General features: G+C 37.3%; 2 protein-coding genes across 2 annotated transcripts; one reads left to right on the top strand and one right to left on the bottom strand.

Moving 5' to 3' along the window:
* Positions 1 to 2,605: 2,605 nt before the first annotated feature.
* Positions 2,606 to 4,820, bottom strand: PUB9 (plant U-box 9). Its single transcript, XM_048100989.2, has 2 exons — positions 4,366 to 4,820; positions 2,606 to 3,940 (listed from the first exon to the last, which is right to left on the bottom strand). Exons 1-2 carry the CDS (start codon positions 4,642 to 4,644, stop codon positions 2,849 to 2,851), a joined length of 1,371 nt encoding a protein of 456 aa, XP_047956946.1. The 5' UTR covers positions 4,645 to 4,820; the 3' UTR covers positions 2,606 to 2,848.
* An 8,791-nt stretch (positions 4,821 to 13,611) lies between these two features.
* Positions 13,612 to 14,538, top strand: LOC125195276 (uncharacterized). The gene is made up of 2 exons (XM_089065095.1): positions 13,612 to 13,937; positions 14,178 to 14,538. Exons 1-2 carry the CDS (start codon positions 13,612 to 13,614, stop codon positions 14,536 to 14,538), a joined length of 687 nt encoding a protein of 228 aa, XP_088921221.1.
* Positions 14,539 to 26,765: the final 12,227 nt, after the last annotated feature.

The following is a 26,765-nucleotide window of genomic DNA, read 5'->3' as shown; positions in this document are numbered from 1 at the left end:
AGCTACACGCATCAGGGTGAATGATGGATCCAGAAAATACAGATCGCGGGGTTAGATACAGTGCATAAAAAATATTTATAATATTTAATAATTATTTTTAAATAATAATATTATAATTTAAAATTCTCATAATTTATTAGTATTATATTTTAAATATATTAAAAAAAATAAAAGAAATCAAATCGTTTTCTTTAACAATTTTTTAATATTTCGCACATTGAATAGGTTTAATCTAAAATCAAACAAAAAATTTAATCTGGGGTGAATTGTAAACTATCAACTATCATATATTTATAGTCCAAACAAATGAATTGGGGGATATTCTAAAGTCTTTTAATTTCCTCCATTTATGATAAGAAATTTAATTTGTTAATGAATTCAAGTGGACACTGGACATATAACGGTTCATGCAATTACGTCTAAATTCATTTTAATAGTGGTAATAGTATATTATTTGGTCAAAATCGTAAAGATTTTCCACCGTAACGACCTATGAACATGAATGACATTCATGTGTAATGCTCATGCATTCTCACAATAATAAATTATCATCATTATTAGAAAACTAAATTTACATTAATATTTTCATTTTTACATCTTATATTTATAAATATTTAAATCTATATCCAAAATTCACAAATTTTCAGAAACAGTATAAAATTGGCCTTTTATATATGTATGGATTACTCCCTACCGTCACATGTACTAATTAAAGAAATTACTCCTACTACTTGCAGTTATAGTCAACTTTAAGTGATTCCACAATGTCGATTTCAATGATGATTCATATGTGTTGATGTTAATAGTGACTCATTATGTCAATTTTGCTATTTTAGCAAGACAATTAAGCTGAGCCATAGGTTGTAAATTCTGGTTTTTAGTGGATGGATAAAGATAGGATTCAATTATTTTATTGGAAAGAGGTTGTCACGGACATTATTGGCTGCATTTGATTCACATTTGTTAGAACCATCCATACGATTCTCAATTATAAATTCACTACAATCAAGATACCAAATCTCTTTTGTATATATATGATGCATGGGTGCGATTCTCAATTATAAATTCACTACAATCAAGATACCAAATCTCTTATATATATATATATATATATGTTTGTGTTAAAATGACAACCACTCTTAAAATGACAACGTGACAACGCTTATACAACAATATTATAAACGCTACACAGCAATATCCAACACGTTAGACAGCAATCTATAGATTGCTGTCTAACATGTTGGATATTGCTGTTCAAGAAAAATTGCTGTTTAAAGGCCAGCATATTGCTGCCCGTCTTTTTTGGTTTTTTTTTTTTTTTTTGCCACGTGGCAACTTATTATTCGTCCACGTGTACAAATGATTGACTAGAAATGGTGGTATGGTGTTATTTTAAGGGGTGGTGGCACCCTAACATGCCCCTATATATATATATATATATATATGATGCATGAGGTGCGTATCCCATTGTATTGCTAACTTATCACTAAATTATTAATTACAATTAAATGATAAATACTGGACTAATAAATCAAGATACAAGATCATTAAGCTGCGAGTATCACTACAAAAAATATCAATTTAAAATTATCTTCAAATTTTAAATGATTATAACTAACTTTTTAAAGTATCTTAAAATTTTAAATGATTATAACTATCTCAGTTTAAATTATTTTACTCAACATATCAAACTAAAGATAATTTTATAAGGATTTTAACGATATCTCACTTGCATATGTTACGATGTCAAAATTTGAAAAAAATCTTGAATTTTCGTGTTTTTCAAGTAACAGTTGAATGTCAACATAGCTATCATAACATGTCAATATAATGCATATACAATGTCAATGTTAAATTATATTGACATATTTAAGGAATTGTATTGATATGTTTATTACACTATATTGACAATTTGATTCAAAATCCTAATTTTAGTAGTTCTCTAATCATTTTAAATTTAAATAATAATAAAATGAAATTACACATGCCAATTTATAGATCACTAAATCTCTAAAAATTTTAGGTTCTTAAATCAGTTGTAGTTAGCTATTAAATATAAAGTTACCAATTTATTAACGCCCCTATAATTCATAGTAGTATAATTATTAAGACTAATGAAGAAGACATAAAAAAGAACACGAAGAAGAATTAATTACGCATATCCCTTCTACCCTTAATATAAGCAAAATCAGCATCAAGCAAGTTCACCAGAAATTGCATTGCATGAAAATAACATAATTTATTTATTTGACGTAAAATATACTCCACTCGTTTAACATATAAAGCTATATTCTGATAGCTCAAATTGAGCTGTTTATGAGTGGAGTAAGGCACGTGAAATATTTCAACCGGATTTGATTTGATTCCTTAAATTATAAACAAAGCCAAAACAACCCTTTTTTATTTGCTCCACATAAAATTCACGCAACTACTAAATTCCCATGTGATCAATTTCAAAATACACAATCGACAAATTTAACTCGTCAATTTCTAAATACACAATCGACAAATTTAACTCGTCAATTTCTAAATACACAATCGACAAATTCAACTCGTCAACTTGATATGAAAGAAATTACTACTACTACTATAATAATAATAATAATAATAATAATAATAATAATAATATACCAAAAATGACGCCCAATCACGCTGAGTTTGAACAATTTTGGACAAGGATCTCAAAGCAAGATCATTACTAGTATTATTTACTAAAACTAACTAGTTCTAACAATATGATCAATTTATTCCTAAAAGCATAATATACACATGAACTCAATGTGTGTGTATATATATATATGAAAAGATATGTGGTGAAGAATTTTACAGATTATTTGCTTGATCAATATCACGAGGTGTAGTTGTTATTCGACCCTCGATTCATTCTCTCAAGAATGCCATTGGCTTTCCTCTTAGCTCTAGAACTCCCATCTTCAGCAAGCTTCGATATCGTGCGATACGTCGTCTCCTCCTCCTTCATCGCCTTCAACATGGACCGGTCACTGTAGCAGACGTTGTAGAGAATCGCAGCACAGTTCTCCTTGTTGCGCGCACAAGACGTCTCCCTCATTATACCGAGCAGGCAAGAGACGGCCTTGAGCTCGCCCATCTCCTCGATGGCCCTCTGGCTGGTTGAGAGCATAGCAAGGATCGATAGCAGCTCATCTACGTGGTTCCTGCTCTCGAGCTTCTTCAAGATCACAGGCACCGCCCCATTCCTGACCGCCCTCACCTTGTTCTCGAGAAGAATGCACAGGTTGAAGATTGCCGAGGTGACATCCTTCATTGCAGATGGGTGCCCCTCGTCCAATAGGTCGATGAGGGATTTCAGCGCGCCAGATTTCCCGATCAGAGCCTTGTTGGAGTCGAGGGCGGATAGCGTGAAGAGGGTCGCAGCTGCATTGCTCCTCGTCTCGATGGTTCCTGACCTCAACGCATCCATGAGGAGGGGTATGACCGTTGGCGTCTCTGCAACGAGCTTCTTGTTGCTGTCGTGGATGGAGAGGTTCAAGAGAGTAGTGATTAGATCTTCCCGGAGGTCCGGGTGAGGCTCAGCCCCATCCTGCTTGGTCTGAGATAGCGGAGACAGCAGCTGAGGGATTGCATCCAGGGATTCACCAAAGAAGGAGCGGAACGAAGGAGTTCTCTTCGTGAGGTGACGAAACTCCTTGGCCGCATCTCTCTGGTCCAACCGCGAAACAGAAGATACTTTCTTGAGCAACGAGACAAAACGAGCCTTATCACCCTCTGTCATACCATCCTCGTTGGTGTACTCGAGGGATTCAGGCAGCTTGATGCCATGCATTTCGCACCATTGCACAATCATGCCCCGAACCAAGTGGTTCGGGGTGAGGATCGTGTGGGAAAGCACCTGCTGAGTTCGAGGGCAGGTTCGGTTCCCTGATTTTAGCCATTTTTGGATGAATGGCCTATCAAATGTCTGCAATTTTGCAGGAGAAAATGTATAGTAAACACTATGAACCGAAATTTAGATCTAATTGCAATAGAATTCCAGTTACAAATAGATGAATCAAAATGAAATATGCGACATCATATTTATACAAATTTACATAACAATATGAATATCCCCAATAAACAAACACCTCATATGCAGAAGAGAGAAAGAGCCTCAACAAGCAAGGGATCGAAAGAGAAAACGGTGTAAATCATTTAAGATTCTCAATTCAATTCCTTCATCAATATAAGCATTTCAACGCTAAAATCAAAAAAAAAATAGTTTCAACAAAAAATTGCTAGAACATAATGACTTGGAATTCCATCAATGATGTCAACGGCGGTTATACGAAGTATAAAATAATAATTTAAAAAAATAAAAAAAAAAGAGAGAGAAAACGATCGATTTACCTGACCGGAGGCGATAATGACGGGATCTCTCATGAGTTGCAGAGACAGCGGGCATTTAAACTCCTCCGGCACCGCTGCCTCTCCGCCGCTTCTATTCAGCTTCAATTCACTCAAACAGCGCAGCGTTTTGTGCGCTCTGTCAATCGCGTCGAGATTCACAACATCGTTGCCGTCATCATCCGCGATCGATTTCACCAATTTCTGCAATTCTCTTTTGAGCTCCATCGCTCTATCCGCCGCCGCCGTTTGTTCCCCTTCCACCACGCCGCTTTTCGCCATCACCTTTCAATAATTCAATTCCTTTCCTACGCTTTCCACGAATGAAATCCACTTGCGTTTTTGATTCTTTGTTATCTGATTTCCCCCATTTTCTCTCTAGTCGAGTGGCTTTCGCTTTTAGTCTTAATTGAAGCACTCTCTCTCAACTCAATACACAGACGAGGAGAAGACACCTAATTTTCCTCATTTTTTCTTTTATTATAGCCTTTTTATATCCCAATTTTCATTAATTCTAACACCAATTTTGATGGTAAAAGTTGGAACGGAATTTTGACTGATATTATTAATCCACATTTGTATTAATGGAATATTTATTCCAATGCTCATAATATCTAATAAAGAAAATGGAATTGATACGTCAACCAACGTTAATAGCTCACTAATTTTTTATGAGTCATGACACATAATCAAATACTGCTACTACAATCAACCATATATTACTACAATAACTTTTAATATGTAATTTAAACTATTCTACGTACACGAGAGGTTACAAGATTGTATTCCAGAATTAAATATGTGGTTCATGAGATTCAAAATCACAATTCAATTCTAGATGAATAATCATGAGATAATTAGTCATAACTATGACTAAAATAATCTCACAACTCTATCCTAAGTTATATCTTGGTACTATTTTATTTAGGAAACCGAACACCACCGACTAGTATAAAGCTAGATCTTAGAATCATTCACAATTAATCGTTGAGAAAAATATAATAAAGATAATTCGGTTTTAGGAAATAAGATATTGTTGAAATTAATTAAGTATACTTGTTCAGGAAACAGAATCAGAGTCCACTTCATGGTCAAAATATATCTTCCAATTGTGACATGAATTTAGAGAAAGTAACAGCTAAATTATGATAAATAAGTGTAATATTAAACGGATATATAGCTTTTACCTATAATATGGAGTATAATATATAGTGATAAATGTAAATATATTCAACACACATAATTGGATATTTTAGATATTTTATACTCCATTTAAAGTTGTTCATGAATTTCAATTATTTTATATCAAATTAATATACTTATATAGTCACACTTTTGCTATGTTTAGGGAAAGGGTAATATTTTCAAATTAAATATATAAGATTTGGGAAAAGATTATAGAACTGAGTTTTCTTTTAGGATTCAAAATACAACTGAGATAACTTAATCAGAAAAAAATATACTATGAAACCAATTTCAATAAAATTGGTACGGTCTAATTAGAATGTAATATTATATTTATTCCTATAATTTACCAAGAATATGAAAGGGATGGCTTCCACTCCTATACCAAGCAAAATGAAGTATTTATTTTTGGCAAGTTTTTCCTAAAGAAATTTGTTAATTTTTCTTAGTGAAACAAAATTTCGAATATAAGTATAAGGTCATATGATCTCGACTTGTCATAGAAATGAAAAATTAAGGAAATTTTCACACATTTATGAAATCTTTATGTTAATAACAAATTCAAATATTATTAATAAGATAATAACATAATCATGAAAACATCTCTAACCATTTATGCTAAATTAAAACACATTTTAGTGTAAATGTCATATCCATGATTTTACTTCAACCATTTACACTAAACTCAAACTTAAAATATTCTCTATATTATGCCTTTTTACTCACAAAATTTAAAAAAAAAAAATGTTTTGTTTTAATATAAACCAAAAAGTAGATACTATTTTTTACTAAAAAACTAAAAATTAGATTGATTTTGGATTACCATTAGAGTAATTGTCTACCTTATTTTATGTTTTAGCATACCATTTGAGATGGTCTTTTCGCACAATAAAATTAGAGAACCACATAATCATGGTTTTGAGATTATATGATCGTATTATGTAAATATTAGGGCCATTTATTTAATAAATTTTCCATGAAAAAGTAGTCACATAATTAATACTTAGTAAGTTAATAGTGTAATCATGTACAATACTATTAGAAAATCACATATATAATTGTGATTTTGAGATTATATATATGATGTAAATATAAAGGTCGATTATTTAGCAGAATTATGTCATGAGAAAGTAATCTTATTAGTATGATTTTTAAATTGATGTATTTATTTAATTTTTTTCTACATAACAAGAAAAGTAATAAGAATCGTAAAAATGAAGAAAGTAGTGTAACTTTGTAGATTTTTAATTTATTTCCTAGCTTCTTAAGTTTTTTCGCTTTCTAGTTTTGGGTTATATGAGTATTTAAATTTATTTTATTATTGTTATTATAATAACAATCCTAATTATTAATTGTTTTTATAATTAAAATTACTATAATTGACAATATGGTAATAACCCTAAATGTATAACAAAATGATAACAATAACAACTACTACTACCACTATAACATAATGTTACAGGTTATAAGCAAACCTTAATTTAAATTTAAAATTATGAATAATAACTATTTGATTTATAGATCATACTTACTTATAATAATTATAGTAGTAATAGTAATAATAATAATTTCCATCATTATACTTATAATTAATAATTCATCAAACAATTTTTATTGTAACTTTTAAATTATGGATCTTTGTAGTACATTATTATTATTATTATTATTATTATTATTATTATTATTATTATTATTATTATTATTATTATTATCTCAATTTATAATTTAATTAAACAATTCATAGTTTAATTATTAATTAGAATTTCATAACAAATAAGTTCTACTATAATTTAAGATTTCTTATAATTTTCCTTTATATTTTCAAATACATGATATTTACTACGAGGAACATATTCTCATGAATCATATACTTAAGAAACAAATGAACCCTAAATGTAACTCTATAATCTTAATTAACTAAGAAAAAATATTATGTAGGTTGTTTATTGTGTTAAATAGCTAGTTTAAAATTTCTAAATTGGGAGGTACAGTACTTCCTCTGTTTCAATTTTAAAGGTCTGTTTCAATTTTAAAGGTAGTAGAGAAATTTATTTTGGATACGGGATTTAAGAAATTGATATATTAAAAGTTGAAGTGAAGAGAGTAAAAGTACTAATACTCCATTCGTCTCACAAGAATATATATTTTTTCCTATTTAGTCCGTCTCACAAGAATATGCACTTTCCAATTTTGAAAATTCTTTTCACTCTAATGAGTTGAGACTCATTCTTCACTAACAATACTTTAATTACTTTATTTCTCTACATACTTTCCTAAGTTTACATTAAAACCCGTGCCGAAACCAAAGTGCATATTCTTTGGGGACGGATGGAGTATGAGAGAAGATAAGTTTTTGTCAAAAAAAAAATTACTCAACCAATTTAGGACAACCAAAAAAGGAATACGACTCAATTATCCTGGGACGAAGAGAGTATTATTTAGTAAATTATAGTAGCATTATACTATTAAGGGCAAATTGTCTAAAAAAATGATCAAATATTTGTTTACCATGACTTTAAAATTAGACGAAAAAACTATAAAGTCACGATTTGTTCATAACTTAAATCACAGACGTCCACGTATGATTTTCTTGATGTCATATCCTACACAGTTGAAAATTCTTTTCACTCTAATGAGTTGAGACTCATTCTTCACTAACAATACTTTAATTACTTTATTTCTCTACATACTTTCCTAAGTTTACATTAAAACCCGTGCCGAAACCAAAGTGCATATTCTTTGGGGACGGATGGAGTATGAGAGAAGATAAGTTTTTGTCAAAAAAAAAATTACTCAACCAATTTAGGACAACCAAAAAAGGAATACGACTCAATTATCCTGGGACGAAGAGAGTATTATTTAGTAAATTATAGTAGCATTATACTATTAAGGGCAAATTGTCTAAAAAAATGATCAAATATTTGTTTACCATGACTTTAAAATTAGACGAAAAAACTATAAAGTCACGATTTGTTCATAACTTAAATCACAGACGTCCACGTATGATTTTCTTGATGTCATATCCTACACAGTTGAAAATTCTTTTCACTCTAATGAGTTGAGACTCATTCTTCACTAACAATACTTTAATTACTTTATTTCTCTACATACTTTCCTAAGTTTACATTAAAACCCGTGCCGAAACCAAAGTGCATATTCTTTGGGGACGGATGGAGTATGAGAGAAGATAAGTTTTTGTCAAAAAAAAAATTACTCAACCAATTTAGGACAACCAAAAAAGGAATACAACTCAATTATCCTGGGACGAAGAGAGTATTATTTAGTAAATTATAGTAGCATTATACTATTAAGGGCAAATTGTCTAAAAAAATGATCAAATATTTGTTTACCATGACTTTAAAATTAGACGAAAAAACTATAAAGTCACGATTTGTTCATAACTTAAATCACAGACGTCCACGTATGATTTTCTTGATGTCATATCCTACACAGTTGAAAATTCTTTTCACTCTAATGAGTTGAGACTCATTCTTCACTAACAATACTTTAATTACTTTATTTCTCTACATACTTTCCTAAGTTTACATTAAAACCCGTGCCGAAACCAAAGTGCATATTCTTTGGGGACGGATGGAGTATGAGAGAAGATAAGTTTTTGTCAAAAAAAAAATTACTCAACCAATTTAGGACAACCAAAAAAGGAATACGACTCAATTATCCTGGGACGAAGAGAGTATTATTTAGTAAATTATAGTAGCATTATACTATTAAGGGCAAATTGTCTAAAAAAATGATCAAATATTTGTTTACCATGACTTTAAAATTAGACGAAAAAACTATAAAGTCACGATTTGTTCATAACTTAAATCACAGACGTCCACGTATGATTTTCTTGATGTCATATCCTACACAGTTTCACTATAACTTTATGTTTTAAAAAATTCTCTACAAATTAAAATTTCAATTGTTTTAAGTTAATTTTAAAATAGAGTACAAGATAAAACCAAATTTGACAAAGCTTAGTTATTTTTAGAGTCACTTGAAACTGGATATTTGCGAATAAAGAAGTCAATTGGTGTCTAGTGAGGTGTGATACTCTATAGTTTGCCGCGTGGGCCCTACATCTGAGGGGAGCGTTGAATAGTGACGTGGCATTTTATGGTGCTGTCGGTTTGTCGTTTTCGTTGCAGACATGGCAAAGCCAAGTTGGATGGTGTCGGCATCTTACACGTAGCTGTTCCTCAATTGTGTTATTGCAATTTGAGTTTTTCTTGTTCCTCCAAAACTCCTAATCTTGTTAGCATTTTCTTTTTCTTTTTATCTGAATTACAATTTATGGTACTTTTCATATTACTGCAAATCTGCAATAGTACTAGATTAGATTGGACAACAAGTTTAACTATATTAATTGCAAAAAAAGAGTGTTAATAGAAATTAAAATACATTCTTGAATATTTTCGATTGCCATCAACTCTAATTTTGGGAAATAAGTTGTACTTTTTCCGTGTTCTAGAAATACTAGATACTTTGAAGATATTAATATGCAAAACTAACAACGTAAAAGAGAGATAAAAATGAAAGTGATTTAAGTATTATTAATAAAGAAAGAAGTCAATCTTATACGAAGTAGTACTCCTAATCTCCTATAGACCTGCATTAATTTGTGGATGGAAAAAAAGAAAAAAAGAAAAAGTGAAACTATTGTTTACTGTCATTATAAAATGATTAATTTTTTGCTTTCGAACGCCAATTATGAAAGTTCAAAAAGGGCAATGTAGAGTGTTAATAAAAAAAATCCACCGAATATAAGCAAATGTAACATTCCAACTACAAAATCTTTGCTTTTGACCATTGCTTTGGAAATTTATGCATAGCCATGATTACCCTTCAATTTCAACTTACCGACATTGATGACAATATTGTGTAATAATCACCTTTTTAGTATACATATTTAGGTAGCACTTGCTGGGTCTAACCTGACGTTGGTGGTTGTTGATCAGGGATGAATCTAAGAATGTAAATGGAAGGGGCAAAATTATATGTACAGATCATTTGAGAATTTAAGAAGGGACAAATATAAAGAAATTTTACAAATTTTGCAAAATTATTAAATAACATAGTATATATCAATATATTTGAGGAGGGGCATTTGCCCCACCAAGTAATGCACTACATCCGTCCCTGTGGTTGATGATCAAATCAAAGACAGAATACAAGCTAATTAAGAACACAAGCGATTACGTGGTTCGGTCTTTGCAATCTACATCCACGAAAAAAATGAGTTTATCTTCGTTCACTCTTACTATCAGATTTACACACAACACACAATGCAAAAATAAAAACGAAATAATCAGCTCAAAAAACATGAGTTGGCTACTCGTTTCCTCTCTTCTCTCTTTTAACGTATTAATGATTTCATGTGTACAACAATGCATAATAAAAAGGCATGTTCGGCTTGAAAGATTACATCTCATTATTGAATATGTAATGTTTGTTTCATAAGATTGAATCTAACATGCAACTTAATCCTATATGCACTTGCGGATCCAATTAATAGCAAGGGGTACCATTGCACCCCCAAAATATGGAAGTAGCCTAGTGGTAAAACAATCATTTCTTCACGGCAGCAACCCGGGTTTGATCCCTATATAGCGCATTTTTGGCTATTTCTCTCAACTTCATTTACAAATATAGTCATTTATTATTTGTTTTCTCATTATACTCCACAGTAGGTACATAATAAAGCATGTATGGTTAAATGTATGTTTATGATTTCTATTATGCTCATCGTATCTTAGATTCTATAGAAAATATGATGCGTTTTATTTTCAGTTTAAATATTTGGAACTTTTTATAAATTAAAATAAATTCTTTGTTATATAAATATCTAAAAATTCTCAATTTAATAGTGAATTTTTTTCAAGTAATAATACTAATTTTTTTATTTAATGAAATGACTTAATAGAAAAAATTGAGATAGCAAAAGAAAAAAGATCGATTGGATTTTATATTTTTAAGTCAATATAATTATTTATCGCACCAAATTTCTGGATCAGCCACTGCCTATATGGATAATCATACGATAATTAATGTAAGTCATAGCCACCTCCTTCCAACAAAAATAATCTCATAATTTAATCCTAAATGGATAATCATATGGTAATGAGTCATAACAACGGATAATACTAAACTTATATAGTAATAGTAGTACTACTTGCTATGACTAACTCATTAATCGCCTCTAACTAATCCAGTTGCACAAGCTTGATTACAATTACAACGGCTATAACCGTTCTTGGCTCAGCACTTCGCATCACATGTAGTTGAAGATCAACGCGTGATAAGAGTACAACCAAGTACCAACAGTTTTCTTGAAGAATTTTATTTGCACTTATATAAATCCCAATAAATCTTCACCTTGCCCATGAAATGACATAGAACTCTTTAAACTTATCGGTTGCAAACATTATTTAAACTTGGAAAATGTTAATGACTTTGTGAGCATGTACGCTGCATTGTGATCCGTGGATATCTTCACTATTTTCACTCTTCCTTTTTCTACTTCTTCTCTGACGAATGCATCATTATGCTTGCCTCAAACCCTCGTTCCCAAATGGCCTCCTTCACAACTTTTGTCAAAGCCATATACTCATCTTCTGTACTTGAAAATATTTCGATAACAAATATGAACATGAATTAATAATTTAAGAAAACAAATTCAAGCTATATTACAAAAAAAAATAAAAAATGAAACCCATAACCTCTTCCAAATTTCTTGATTGGGCTTTCGATCCAAATTTTTGGGGTCAGCCAATTATCTCAAGCCCAATAACTATGTGTAATTTGGCAAAGAATTGAATCAACTTTATGATAATCTTCTTTAGATGAAATGATTCTAAATCGAGTAATCCTGTCGAATTCATCATAAAATAGTATGCTTATTAATCACTGTATAAGCCGTGACAGAGAAAAGTAAAAAAGTATGAATAAAAAATAAATTTGTATATGGGGAGCTTACTGCTTATATTACTCATCCTGCCACGTGCATATAGTTAATTGAGTGGAAATGAACTACTATTAATAGAATAATGGTTAATGAATTTCGAAAAATAAAATGCACACAGAACGATCTAATCCCATCTCTCCATTTTGAAAAAATAATAGCTGACGGCAAACATAAAATAAAATAAAATAATATAATATTCATACCTATTCAACGTGGCAAATGTTGATACAGGGGTAGTACAATTTTATTTGACGTGAAAATGAGTAGATCCACGTTTTAGGGTATCAATTGGCAGCTGTTAATAAAAATGTAGAAATTGTAAATTTTCAGTCACGACATAGGAGCCTAAGCTTGGATTCAATTTAATTAGTTTTATAAATACGACATTTACTAAACACGAGAATGAGATTTAGCAGTTGATGAAATCTAAGAGAGACGATATTGTCATTTCAGATCGTTAAGATATTAGTACTAGTATAAAATAAAAACAAACACGTGGTCATATTTATTTTCAGTAATAAAATACAATTGTACAGTATCAGGATCATGATTCGTTTATTTATTTATATGTCCCCTTCATGAGTTGGTTTGTATAATATAGTACGTACTTAATTACTAGTACTACTTTCGATCTGATACTTGTTATTAATTTATGAGTGTTGATTAATTAGAGCATCCACAATGGATGCCCGATCGCGCGCCCGATCAGCTGAGATCAGGCTCGGACATAGTCGGGCATCCATTGCAGGTCTCGGTCACGCCCGAGCGCGACCGAGAGTTCGGTCGCGACCGATCGGGCGTGAGATCGGGCGCCCATTGCAGAGGCGTGCCCGATCACGCGTTGGTCTGATCAACGCGTTTTTGAATTTTTTTTTCTTTTTCAATTCTATAAATATACCTTAATTTCATTCATTTTTATTCGTGCAATACATGAGCAAGAGCAAGCCGAACAGCAGGCCCAAGAGCAGGTCCCGAGGCCCATCCGCCGACGGACATCCGTCCGTCGGGAGCACGTCCTAGCTCATCAATGTCTGTTCGAGGACTACTTCGCCGAACATCCCCGGTGGGGCGCGCCGGTTTTTCGCCGATGGTTTAGGATGCGGCGAGAGTTGTTTCTCCAGATTGTTCACGCGTTGGAGGCGCGCGACGAGTACTTCCAGTGGCGGGAAGATGCGGCCCACATAAAGGGTCCATCCCCGCTGACGAAGTGCACAGTTGCGCTTTGTCAGTTAGCATACGGCACTACGGCGGACATGTTCGACGAGTATCTTCACGTCGGGGATACAACTGGCCGGGAGTATCTGGTAAATTTTTATGCGGGCGTTATTGACGCCTTCGGCGCCTTATATTTGCGCAAGCCGAATGCCCAAGACTGCCAAGACCTGCTGCGGATGCACGATACGGTGCACGGCTTTCCTGGAATGTTAGGGAGTATTGATTGTATGCACTGGGAGTGGAAGAATTGTCCTGCAGCGTGGAGAGGCCAATTCACCAGTGGGTATAAGGGTACCCACCCGACGATGATCCTTGAAGCAATCGTTGACCACAGTCTTTGGATTTGGCATGCTCACTTTGGCGTGGCGGGGTCCAACAATGACATCAATGTGCTGAACTCGTCCAGTCTCTTCACCGAGTAATGCAATGGCAACGGTCCGGTTATCAGCTTCACTGCCAACGGACGACAGCATCATATGGGGTACTACTTAGCCGACGACATTTACCCGAGATGGCCAGTTTTCTTGAAGACGATCTCCTGCCCAACGGGTGCGAGGAGAGAGTTTTTTGCGGCAAAGCAGGAGGCTGCACGGAAGGACGTGGAGCGAGGATTCGGTGTGCTTCAAGCGCGTTGGGGAATAGTGAAAGGCCTGGCTCGTTCCTGGTACAAGCATCATATCGCCAATGTCATGTACGCGTGCATCATCTTGCACAACATGATTATTCACGATGAAGGTCGTGCAGCTAGCCAGTGGTCCGATGATGAAGCCGCTCCGAGCGCAGGTCATGCAGCCCCGCCGGTCGTTTGAGGTTTACCCTAGGACTCAGCGAGAGATTACAAGCTCAGGAGAGCATGCGCAACCAACAAGCTCATATTGATCTCATGAACAACATGATTGAAGAAGTTTGGACACGTAGTGGTCGTTGAAATTGTACCTCTTTATTGTAACTTTTAAAAAAAAATTAAGTAATGTATGTTTTTTGCTAGTTCTTTAATTTAGAAGTCTAATTGTAACAGCCCGACCTTTCTAGGGTATAATAAATACGGCGACTGTTAACTAGACGAACTTAAGGCATCAAGAAAAGTAGACTAGGGTTTCAATTGAAGAGATTTGACCAAGTATTTAATGAAGCATCAAGGCAATTAAGTCAACGGCTAATTCACGAGAATCAAGATTTAATAGATATAATGGACTAAGCTCAAAAGTCAAAGGTTTAGCGTAACTCCAACAAAACGCAATAATTCCCATTATTCCAAATCAAGAAACAAGTTCAAAACAACCTAAGATAATAAGGTTTCTAAATATTCAGCGGAAGCATTTCAAGAGAAAGCGGAGCCATGTATGAGGACAGGACTACACTCAAAATCCCAACCATCCATATTATTTGATTCACCCATCTCAACACCACCGACCGCCCATCGCCGCTCAACCTGCACATAGGGAAAACACATGCAGGGCTGAGTATTTTAAACATACTCAGTGGACTCATGCCAAAACATTTTATAGTTATGCCACCCTTACCATAGTGAACTCGAGGGTTTTCATTTATTTAAAGATAAGCATCGAGTATCACAAAATATTTCATGGACTGGCCAGTCAAACAATACCTCCCATTTTCTCATCAATCATCATTTCATATGGTGCGACGAAGTGTGGCCACACTTTCGCCCACGAGACCGGCCGACTAGCAAGGACGGCTCCCGATCTCTAGTGTACACTAGCCTGATAGGGTTTGCGGCCCTACTCAGACCCGAATTCATTTTTATAGCCCTTTAGCCTGATAGGGTTTGCGGCCCTACTCACAATCTAGGCATCAGGCACACACAATATCCAAAATAATTATAGGCATGGCATAACAGTTTAATCCACCCTTATCGCTCCACATTCATAAATTTGCAACATAAGCGAGAGTTTAAGAATAAAGCCCACCTCGATTTCCTTCGAGTTCAAAAATGCACTTCTTCTTGTTATCACACCGGGAACGCGAACTATCACCTTTAGTTCATATATTTCAAATAAGTCTCAATCATGGATCAAAATCATGCATGATCTCACGTTTCCCTTTTCGCATCGATTATTTTCAATATCACCAATCAAAATCAAAGTATGATTATCATATCGTTTTTATTCACACAATAATTCCAGATTTATCATCACATCGTGTTACGCATGAGTGTTTCCCACACACAACATACGTGTGCACGCATACCGAGGCGTGCACACACACACGGTCACACACCCACACATGCATCAAAATTCACCGATTAATTTCCCCCTTCACTCGTTCTAAATGCATGTGGACTCAAGAACACCGATTGATCGGTAGGAGAAGAAAAGATTAATAATAGAAGTACCTTTTCTTGCAAAAACAAACGGTAGAAACAAGTAGGATCTTGATTCTTCAACAAAATCTTGAATTGCAGCTTCAATTCTTCTCCAAAAGATGAAGAATTAATGGAAAAGGTAGAAGAAAAATTTGAGAGAGTGGGGAGATGGAGAAAGCGACGTGAAGTAGAGGGGGGGGGGGGCGGTTTTTCTGATGCTAGGGTTTTGGGTTCTCACTCTTATTTATAGAGTGCAAGATATAATCCAATAATTAAATAAATAAAGATTTGGAAAGATTTGTTGGTGAAATTGGCGTGAAGTAGGGGAGAAAAGTATGGAAATTTCGAATCTTAGGCTATTATTTAGCCTATGATTTATTTTTGAATATTTCACGGAGTAGAATAAAATATCACGGAGCAAGAAAAATAATAATAAATTCCCCCATGTATAGTCAAAAGTGGCGTGTAATTTCATTTTCTCAAAAGGGATTTAATATAAATCCTAATTAAATTAGGATATGGTAAGATCTTCTTAGATTTGACAAGATATGCTAGGATATTTGAATTTATTTATGGAAGAGAATAAACAAGGGATCAAAAAATAGAATAAAATAATCCATTCTCCCATAATATAAGGGATTTTCGAAAATCCCATTATATGACAAGGGTTTCGAAAATCTCATCACCAAAATAAGGAATATTCGGACTTTGGATTTAATTTGGATAATTATCCCAAGCAATGATTAAATCCAAGAAAAATAGGATTTCTTTCCAATAAATAGGAGGGGTCGAAAATTCCACATACTTAAATAATGCTCCTATTAAATTCTCACTCATCCCTTAGGATAATAATCCACCACAATTATTATTTCTCCCACATTAAAATATCCACATATTCGAATTTTATCTCCACTTCACATTTTCCAACGACTTTGACCATTCCACGGCCACGTCATATTTTCCACAATATTGACTATTCAATAGCCACGTCACATATTCAACAAGTTGACCATTCAACTCAATCTCAACTCCATATCGCAATTAGGTCACGAAGAATATTGCAATTAAATCACTCATCATTTAATTCCACATAATCATAGCATTAAAAGCATTTAATGCAAAATTTCCACGTCACAAAAATTAGGGTTCGAAAAAGCGGGATGTTACATCCTACCACTCTTAAAAGAAATTTCGTCCCGAAATTTGGTACCTTCATGGAAAGAGTTCCGGGTACAGTTCCATCATCTTATCCTCGAGCTCCCACGTGGCTTCCTCGTATTCGTGGTTTCTCCAAAGTACTTTTACGCTAGCAATAGATTTGTTCCTCAAGATTTGAACTTTACGGTCCAAGATCATCTGAGATCGCTCCTCGTAAGTCAAATCCGGATTCAAAGCAACTTCTACATAATGAATCACGTGTTTCGGGTCGAACACGTACTTCCGCAACTGTGACACATGGAAAACGTTGTGTACGTTCCCAAGGTTTGGCGGTAGCGCTAATCGATAGGCTACGGGTCCTACTCCTTCGAGAATTTCATAAGGACCGATAAAACGTGGTTTCAACTTTCCCTTAACACCAAAACGCGTTATCCCTTTCGACAGGGATACCTTGAGAAATACTTTATCACCGACTTGAAATTGTAAGTCGGTCCGTCGGACGTCAGCGTAAGACTTTTGTCTGTCCTGGGCTTCCTTTATTCTCACACGGATTTGTCGAACAATTTCAATCATCTCCTCGACTGCATCGGGTCCAAGTACCCTTCGTTCGCCAACTTCATCCCAGTAGAGTGGTGATCTACACTTTCTTCCGTATGAGGCTTCATACGGCGCCATGTTAATCGTTGCTTGGAAACTGTTGTTGTAAGCGAATTCGATCAACAATAGTGCGGTCTCCCAACTTCCGCCTCGGTCGAGCACCACGAATCTTAGCATATCCTCGAGAGTTTGTATCGTCCTCTCGGATTGTCCATCGGACTGCGGGTGAAACGCCGTGCTAAAGTTCAATCGCGTTCCAAGCTCGCGCTGTAGACTAATCCAAAATTTTGAAGTGAACTTCGGGTCACGATCAGACGTAATCGTCACTGGGACTCCATGCAATCACATGATTTCTCTTATGTAGATACGAGCTAGTCTGTCCGATCCATGCGTTATCGAAATCGGTATGAAATGCGCACATTTGGTGAGTCGATCCACAATCACCCAAATGGCGGTGTTTCCTTTGAGAGTCTTTGGCAAGGCCGTCACGAAATCCATGGTGATGTGCTCCCACTTCCACTCGGGTATTTCCAACGGTTGTAATTTTTCATATGGTCGTTGGTGTAAAGCCTTCACCTGTTGGCAGGCTAAGCAACGCTCTACAAACGCCGCGATATCCTTCTTCATTCCATTCCACCAAAATGACTTCTTCAAGTCTTGGTACATCTTCGTACTTCCAGGGTGAGCAGTGTATGGGGTCTCATGAGCTTCACTCATGATCTCGTTCTTGAGTTCCTCGTTGTCGGGCACGCATAGTCTTCCTTCAAACATGAGGGCATTATCGGACTCCTCACTAAAATTTCCCGACTTGCCCGTTCTCACTTCCACTCGAATCTCTTCGAGTTTTGCATCCATTCGTTGCGCTGCAACGATTCTTGTTTTCAAGTCTGGCTCCACCACTAAGGTGGCGATTCGTCCTTCCACCGTTTCAGGTGCCCTTATCACTTCCAATCGCAATTTACCAAACTCTCATATCAAACTTTCCTCTTCTGTCAGGAAAGCTAGTTGCGAATGGTCTTTTCGGCTCAAAGCATCTGCCACCACATTTGCTTTGCCGGGGTGGTAATTGATACCACAATCGTAGTCCTTCACTAGTTCGAGCCATCTTCGTTGTCTCATGTTTAAGTCCGTCTGCTCGAAGAAATATTTCAAGCTCTTGTGGTCCGTAAAGATTTCACATCGAACTCCGTAGAGATGATGCCTCCAAATCTTTAGGGCATGAACCACTGCTGCTAACTCCAAATTGTGTGTTTGGTAGTTCAACTCGTGTGGTCTCAACTGTCGTGACGCGTAGGCGATCACCTTGTTGTTTTGCATCAACACGCATCCTAGTCCAACCTTCGAAGCATCGGTGTAGACTACGTAGTTCACTCCAGACTCGGGCACAGCTAACACTGGCGCGGTGGTCAACTTCTCCTTCAAGAGTTGAAAGCTTGCTTCACACTCTGGGGTCCAATTCACCTTGACTCCCTCCTTAAGTTGTTGCGTCATTGGTCTCGCTATCTTAGAGAACCCTTCTATAAACCTTCGGTAGTATCCTGCCAAGCCTAGGAAACTCCGAATCTCGTTTGGGGTTGATGGTGACTTCCATTGTTGCACGGCTTCAACTTTGGTGGGGTCTACTCTGATTCCCTCTGCCGATACAATATGTCCAAGAAAGTTTACTTCTTTCAGCCAAATTCACACTTGCTAAATTTGGCGTACAGTTTCTCGTTTCTCAAAGTCTCCAAAGCGATTCGTAGATGCTCCTCGTGCTCCTTCTCGTTCCTCGAGTAGACTAAAACGTCATCGATGAATACTAGGACGAATTTATCCAAGTACATATGGAATATTCGATTCATCAAATCCATGAATACCGTTGGGGCATTCGTTAGGCCGAACGGCATCACAACAAACTCGTAGTGTCCATATCTTGTGCGAAATGCGGTCTTCGGTATGTCCTCCCTTCGTACTCGTAGCTGGTGATATCCGGACCTCAAGTCCATCTTTGAAAACACTCCGGCTCCTCGAAGTTGATCGAACAAGTCATCTATCCTCGGCAGTGGATACTTGTTCTTAAGGGTCAACTTGTTTAGCTCCCTATAGTCGATGCACATCCTCATCGATCCATCTTTCTTCCTTACGAAGAGTACTGGTGCGCCCCACGGCGAGACACTAGGCCTAACAAAACCTAGGTCCATGAGCTCTTGGAGTTGTATCTTGAGTTCCTCCAACTCCTTAGGTGCCATTCGATACAGTGCCTTAGATACTGGTGCGGCTCCTGGTTCGAGATCGATGGTGAACTCCAATTGTCGATCTGGCGGCAGTCCAGGTAGCACTTCGGGAAAAACATCTGGGAATTCCTGCACAACAGCGACGTCTTCCACTCTTCTTTCATCATTCTCATCACCGCGAAGATAGACGAGATAGGCAGGTCGCCCCTTTATCATCATCGCGGTAGCTTGCAGTGCAGAGATTATCGCGGTTCGCCGGTTCCTCGAGATGCCATGATACACGATAGGTTCCTTTCCCGGAGCTTGTAGGGATATTTGCCTATCCTTACATCGAATCATCGCGAAATTCGCGGCCAACCAGTCCATTCCTAGGATCACGTCGGTATCTCTCATCGCCATAACTTGCAGGTCGTGAGTGACTAACTTAAGTTCTCCCATAACAATTTCTATGTTCGAGCATGTTCTAGATATTTCTGTCATTCCTCCTACTGGTGAGGACACCATCATTCTATGTTCAGATTCGCTAGAAGGCAAGCCCAAAGTGTGCACACATAGCTCAGATATAAATGAATGCGATGCGCCCGTGTCAAATAACACAACAACGGGGGTATCGAGAATTTCACCCATACCTGTCAAGTTTCCTTTCTCACGATCATCTTGCTCTTTCTTCGGCTTCTTTTGTTCCACAGCGTACGCTCTCGCTTGTGGAGGGAGTCTTTGGCAGGGAGGTTGTTGCTGTCGCGACGGTGGATCGCGATTTCCTCGTGGTTCACTTTGCGGTGCCCTCGATTGCTGACGGGATCCTTGATCGTTCTGCCTTGATCCCGATCTTACCTTGTTATTTGCACACTCCCTAGAGCAGTGGCCGTTTCCTCCGCAGGTGTAGCACTTGACGACGTTCTGATATCGGCATTCTCCGAAATGATACTTAGAGCACACATTGCACTGCGGTGCCCTGGGTCGATATGTTGGAACATATATACTAAAAAACATTTTTCGAGTTTTTGAATTTGATAAATTGCTTGTATATTGTAAACACTCTTCATTTAATGAGAATAATAAATGTTTTCTTCACACTGTGTATTTTACTTTAGTGGGTATTGACCGTATTTAATTATATATTAAATTATATAATTAAAACGCCGGAAAGTAAAATCAGTCTAAATCTTCTACATTGAAGGTTGGGTCGTGGAACAGGTCATCACAGTAGGTGGCCCAACCAGTACCTTGTAGAAGTAAAACTTTTTCACAACCTAGATAGGCTTTGGCTACCTATCGTGAAAGGTTGCAGTGTCCATCCGAAAGTCGTCTTTACCTTGAGAATGACTAGTGACACTGGTGTGGTATAGCATTGAATGGATCTAAAGTATAGACACGTCTTTGTTGCTATCTACTGTAAGATGATGTCTTGGAGATTTAATATTTCCTAATCTTTGTAATATATAGGACACACGTTATTTAATCATACGCTGCTTTGACTTATCAATAGGTGCGGGTTTTTCGTAACCCAATGTTCCTGATATCTTGGGTAGTAGTAATTAATGACTAGTATGGTGTCAGTTTTATTATTACATTGAATCGTGTGCCTGCGTGGTTTGACTATATCCCCAAGAGGTGTTCGAGAGAAGTTCTATTATTCGAAAACCCGGCCGGTTTGGATTTAATCCAAGAATAAATAGAAAAGGAAAAGTATATTTTAATATACATCTCGTACTAGACAAACTCTTGGAAATAAAAAGATATTAATTAATTTAAAGTCTATAGCAGACTACAAATTAATTAATGGATATAGAAAGTCTTAGACACGGGAAATAATATATTAAAGAGGTTAACCCAGATTGCTTGTAATCACGGATTGGATGGGCGGTCAGTATTTCTTCTATAGTGGCATAAGAAATATTCCATTGGCCTTATATTAAATTATGGGTTATAATTTAATTAGTAAAGAAGGTCCAATAGGGGAGGCCCAATCCAAGCCCCATAGATCCCTAACCTAGCCCATCATAAACTCTATAAATAAGAATGTAAGGAGATGAGACAAAGGTTATAACAAACCCTAGCCTCCACACTTGGCTTTAATGTCTTCTCCTTCAAGATTCTTATAATTTCTAAGAGATTCCTCCCACAAGGAATTTAGATCTATAGAGTTAAGGGTCATAGGTTAGAAGATCTTTGGTCTTGCATTCTGACGGCCCAGAGCTTGTTCCTTTTTGGGTTTTCGTATGTAATTGGAGTGTTTCCAACTGATCAGGAAGAGATTCCCGACCCAGCTGAGTCGTTGGTACGATAACCGGGACCTGGCCTCAAACAAGTTTCCTCAACCCACTTCTACTGATTAGTATAATGGAGGTAAGGGTCGAATCCCACGAGGATGGACACGTTTTGATAACTGCGGTGACTTTCCTGGGTGTTTTGGTTAGCTACCACGCTTGGGTTGAGATTTTACCTAGACAGGAAATAAATGTGGTACTCTACTGACTAGTAGGCATGAAAATAACAGACATGTGGGAGTGTTCGTGAAAATAGGGGACAAGGTGTCTCAGAGACATATGGAAAGTAGACAGTTACTAAAAGAGGAAATTTAGACAACAAGGTATATCTGATGGCTGGGGGCTTTCTGACAGGTCTGGATAGTACATCTGAAAAGTAGGGAACAAAAGCAAAAGTAACTTGAAAGTAAAAGTGGTCCAATAAAGTTGATTTTGACGTTTTCTTCCTCACCAAGTATTGACAAAAATCATATGAACACAGACACCATAACTAAAACTTCAGATTCATAAATTCAAACTCAAGATCCATCGATTAAAATGCTTAAACTTATATTAAACGGTAAAACTGCAACTTTACTTCTACTGACTGACATGCAAGATGGTAATCACGGCGCAGAAAAGAAACTCATGCATGAAAACTTGTCTAAACATAGCTACAACTTCGAATCAACAACTCTCGATAAGAAAACACTTAGAAATTGAAAGCAATGACTAAATCTAACTTTCCTAGGCAGAATGAAGCAAACTCGAACCAAAGTGACATGCGAAATAGAAACTTCATAATGCAAATGTTGGAAAATAACAAAGTACTTCAAAAGTGCAACAACGATGAGTGTTTGCAAATAACCAATGATGAAAACAAGTAAACTTTAAACTAAGAAAGCGATTAAGATTGTTTGTGCCACTCCGGGCGATGATACTACTACACTGCTACGATAACTGGCTGGAACGGCGGACTGATGACTTCTCCGGCAGACTCTTGGACGTCAAGTGACCATGGCTTTGGCGAGGAACGAGAGGTAGGATAATGCTGAAGGATTGATCTTCTAGAGAGAATTCTACTAAGTGTGATTGTCGAACTGCCTAAAAAACTCCTTCTCTCTCTCCAAGTGGCTTCTTTTATAGGGAGGCTTGCCCTTGCTTTTAGGGTAGACTTCTCCCGCGTTTTGACCTTTTTGCCCTTGTCAATGTTCATCCCAGCTATCCTCCTTCTCCATCTCGAGCCTTTTCTCTGGCATGCATCCTGGTCAGTATCGCACCCTTCTGGCGCCTTTTTCACTTGCGTCACCTGAATCGTCTCCTACTGACTTGGATCCTTTAATCCTGCACACTTAAGCAACTGTTTTGCAGATAATACATGCATTTCACGACATACTGACCAGTAACCAAGGCTTAAAATACGACTTATCAAACTGCTCACACTTACCACATGCTTGTCCTCAAGCGTGAAGACAAACAAAAAGAAATAAGTCGAATTCGAGCCTGGTTACTCCCCCGGACCGACTCTACCTAACTAGACTCAAGACTCTGACGCAAAGAAAAAGAAAACAACAACGACACAAACACATAAAACACATAGTTAACTTAAACACATAGAATAAGCTATATTCTCAACCACCCCTTCCCTCGAGATCAGGTGCAATCCGGCCTTAGGCAGCCTTGAACTTCTGCCGCCCCCCTTTTCTTCCCCAGTCAGTATATCTGCTTGTCAGGATCACCCAATCCTAGGCCAAACACTGGGTTCACTCAGTCACTCATTCCTCACAGGGGATGTTATGACTCTTTTCTCTCAACGCTAAACCACAGATGTTTCAGACTCAGATCTCACATGCAGCTCCTGAAGGTTTTTAAGGCTTGTAATGGGGCTAGTGGTTTGTAGTGTTTGGGGTAGTTGTCCCTAAGGCTCTAGGGTTCAAAAATTAACTACTTATTTGATGAGGGAGAACTGTGTGCATTCGGGCTTCTGGCTAGGGCTTCTTCTTCGGCTGGACAATTTCTGACATTGGCTTCCAACTGGTCAGTAGCTTCTTTGTGGCTTCGCCATCCTTATTCCTTCTTCCTCCTTTCTCTTTTTGTGGTCAAGTATCTGCGACCATTTTCTTCAATTTTTCTTTCTGTGGCTTCGCCACCCTTATTCCTTCTTCTATTTTTTTGGATCTGGAAACTTCAGATTGATTTTCTCCTTCTTTCTTTGTTTTTCTCTTTTTCAGCTGGTTCCTTTTGTATGTCCTCTTGGGCAGTTGCTTCCTTGCCTCATGCCTTGCACGCACACAGTTCCAGTGGCTGATGGGTTATTTCGGGGTATAATTCAGGCTAGAAAATGGTTCCACTTTGGGATTTCTAACTCACCTTTTAAGAGGGCCTTCGTGTCTGACCTAAGGGATGGGTTTTTCCTTCATACTTGCATCATCTACACTGACTAGGGGTTACTGGAGGGGGTGGTTTCTGTTTTCCGGCATGCCTTATCTCCCTCAATTCCCTTCACCGTCAGTTCGAGGCAGTTGAGTTTTAAGCCCATTCATAAAACATAACACATAATTCCTAGACCTAAACAAACCCTAAAAAAAAAACTAACATGCACTGACTCAAATATCACATATATACATGTCATACTGGCCATTTGCTCCCCCCTCTCACTTCACAAGTGTCTGCCCCAGATACGGGCTGTGAAGTGAAAATTGGGAATGGCTAGTATGACAGACACTCATTTATAACAAACACATATTATATCTAAAAACTTCTCACACTTAGACTATGCAATAGGCTAAGTGGGAGAGTTTCAGATATATACCTAAATTTATTTAAGAAAACAGAGCAAAATATTTACAAACATGAAATATAAACATATAAACTCCTCACACTTAGACTACGCAGTAGGCTAAGTGTGAGGTAACATGCCCACGACAAAACACAAAGAGAAACATAATAAACATACATGCACCAAAGTAGCAAACCCTTTACTTCTCACACTTAGACTATTAAATAGGCTAAGTGTTATGAATGGGGTTTGCATACAGTTAAAACACATAAATCTACCTATTTAATAAAAGTACGAAAACATAAACAAAAGAAAAACTTAAAAATTAAAAAGAAAACTAACTGGTTAGTTGGGGGTGGTTCGGTCAGATGTTCCTCCTGCTCCTTCTTGGGGCAGGGTTCTGTGCAGGTGGGTCCGTTGGTTCTTCTTCAGTAGGTCCGGGTTGGTTGTCATCATCCTCCTGTTGTCCATCGCCGTCTTCTTCCTCAGGTCCGGTGGGTTCTTCTTCCTGTCCTCCATGTCCGCTTGTTCCAGCTCCACTGCTTGCTTTCCCTCTTGCCAACTACCTTAGGACGCTCTCCATTAGGGCTGTCAGTTTCGCCATCTCAGCCCGCGATTGTCTATTCTCCTCAGCCAGCTCAGTCACTGCCCGCTCCAGATTTTCTTGCCTCAGCCTCTGCGCTTGGTCGATCTGGGCAACTTGCACCTCTTGGCCTTGTTGTGCCCTTCCTCCAGGGGCTTCTCCCATTGGGTAGAACTGTAGTACACCTTCTATGTAGTATACCAAGTTGGTGCGGACGAAGAAGGGTATATCAAATAGGCCAGGAGCGTCGACCATGTACATTGGAGACAGATCCTCTGCCTCTGTTATGATGATGTTGTTGCGCACGAAGGCTCCTAGTATGTGGCAGGGCGACAAGTTTCTGGCTGGGTAGGTGGCTATCAGGTGGCATTGGTAGGCTATCCAAAACCCTAGGTGCAGTTTCCTTCCATGCTTAGCGCACCATACCAGGTACAATTCGGTCATGGACGTTCTTGCAGCGGAGTTGCTCTGCCCCAGTAGTTTATAGCCTAAGTAGAGCTGCACCAATCGCAGCATGAAATTGTTGAAGTGGGTGGATCTGGATTTTGTGGACGCGAACTGGCCAGGATTGGGGTGGGTTAGCTCCTCCCAGGCTTCCTGGGGCTCAAATTCTATATGTCGCCTTGGTACCCCCCTCTCACGGCTTCTCCGGTCCGGACCTATAGGCTCCTCCAGGCTACACATACCCAATCGCACAGTCCACTCTATCAGACTCATCGACAGTTCTCTACCGAATATCCTAAAGGAAATTGACACTTCGTCTAGATCCGTAGTGAGTTGGAATCTAAACGTGGTGAAGAACTCCTTCGCTAATCTCACAAATATCTCTGGGTCCCTATTCTCTAACAGCCATTCAAAACCCAATGCTTCCATACTGGCCAGGAAGGAATCACGAACAGACAACTCATCCAAAGAGGGTATATGGAGTACCTTTCCGCATTTGACTTGCTTGCTACTGTCATCCTTGTCGTCAAATACATCTTGAAGCTTTTTGGTGTCGTAGTGCTTCATGTCCTCCATAAGCTCATCAGTGAGCGTTACCCTCCACTGCCGGTACACGATCCTCTCTACCGGAGGATGGACTAGTTCAAGGTGGTTGTCGGGGAGTTGCTGCTCATGATAGTCTTCTCC

The sequence above is a fragment of the Salvia hispanica genome, chromosome 2 (assembly GCF_029641045.1).
Source record: "Salvia hispanica isolate PSC_SH4W2 chromosome 2, Shi_PSC_v1, whole genome shotgun sequence".
NCBI classification, from domain to species: Eukaryota; Viridiplantae; Streptophyta; class Magnoliopsida; order Lamiales; family Lamiaceae; genus Salvia; species Salvia hispanica.
This window is presented reverse-complemented; position numbering and strand designations above follow the sequence as displayed.

Coding starts and splice junctions, on each gene's coding strand:
- PUB9 (XM_048100989.2), bottom strand. CDS start 4,644: ATGGCGAAAAGCGGCGTGGTGGAAGGGGAACAAACGGCGGCGGCGGAT. Junction 3,941..4,365: donor TCATTATCGCCTCCGGTCAG/GTAAATCGATCG, acceptor GCAAAATTGCAG/ACATTTGATAGGCCATTCAT.
- LOC125195276 (XM_089065095.1), top strand. CDS start 13,612: ATGCGGCGAGAGTTGTTTCTCCAGATTGTTCACGCGTTGGAGGCGCGC. Junction 13,938..14,177: donor GTGCACGGCTTTCCTGGAAT/GTTAGGGAGTAT, acceptor TCCGGTTATCAG/CTTCACTGCCAACGGACGAC.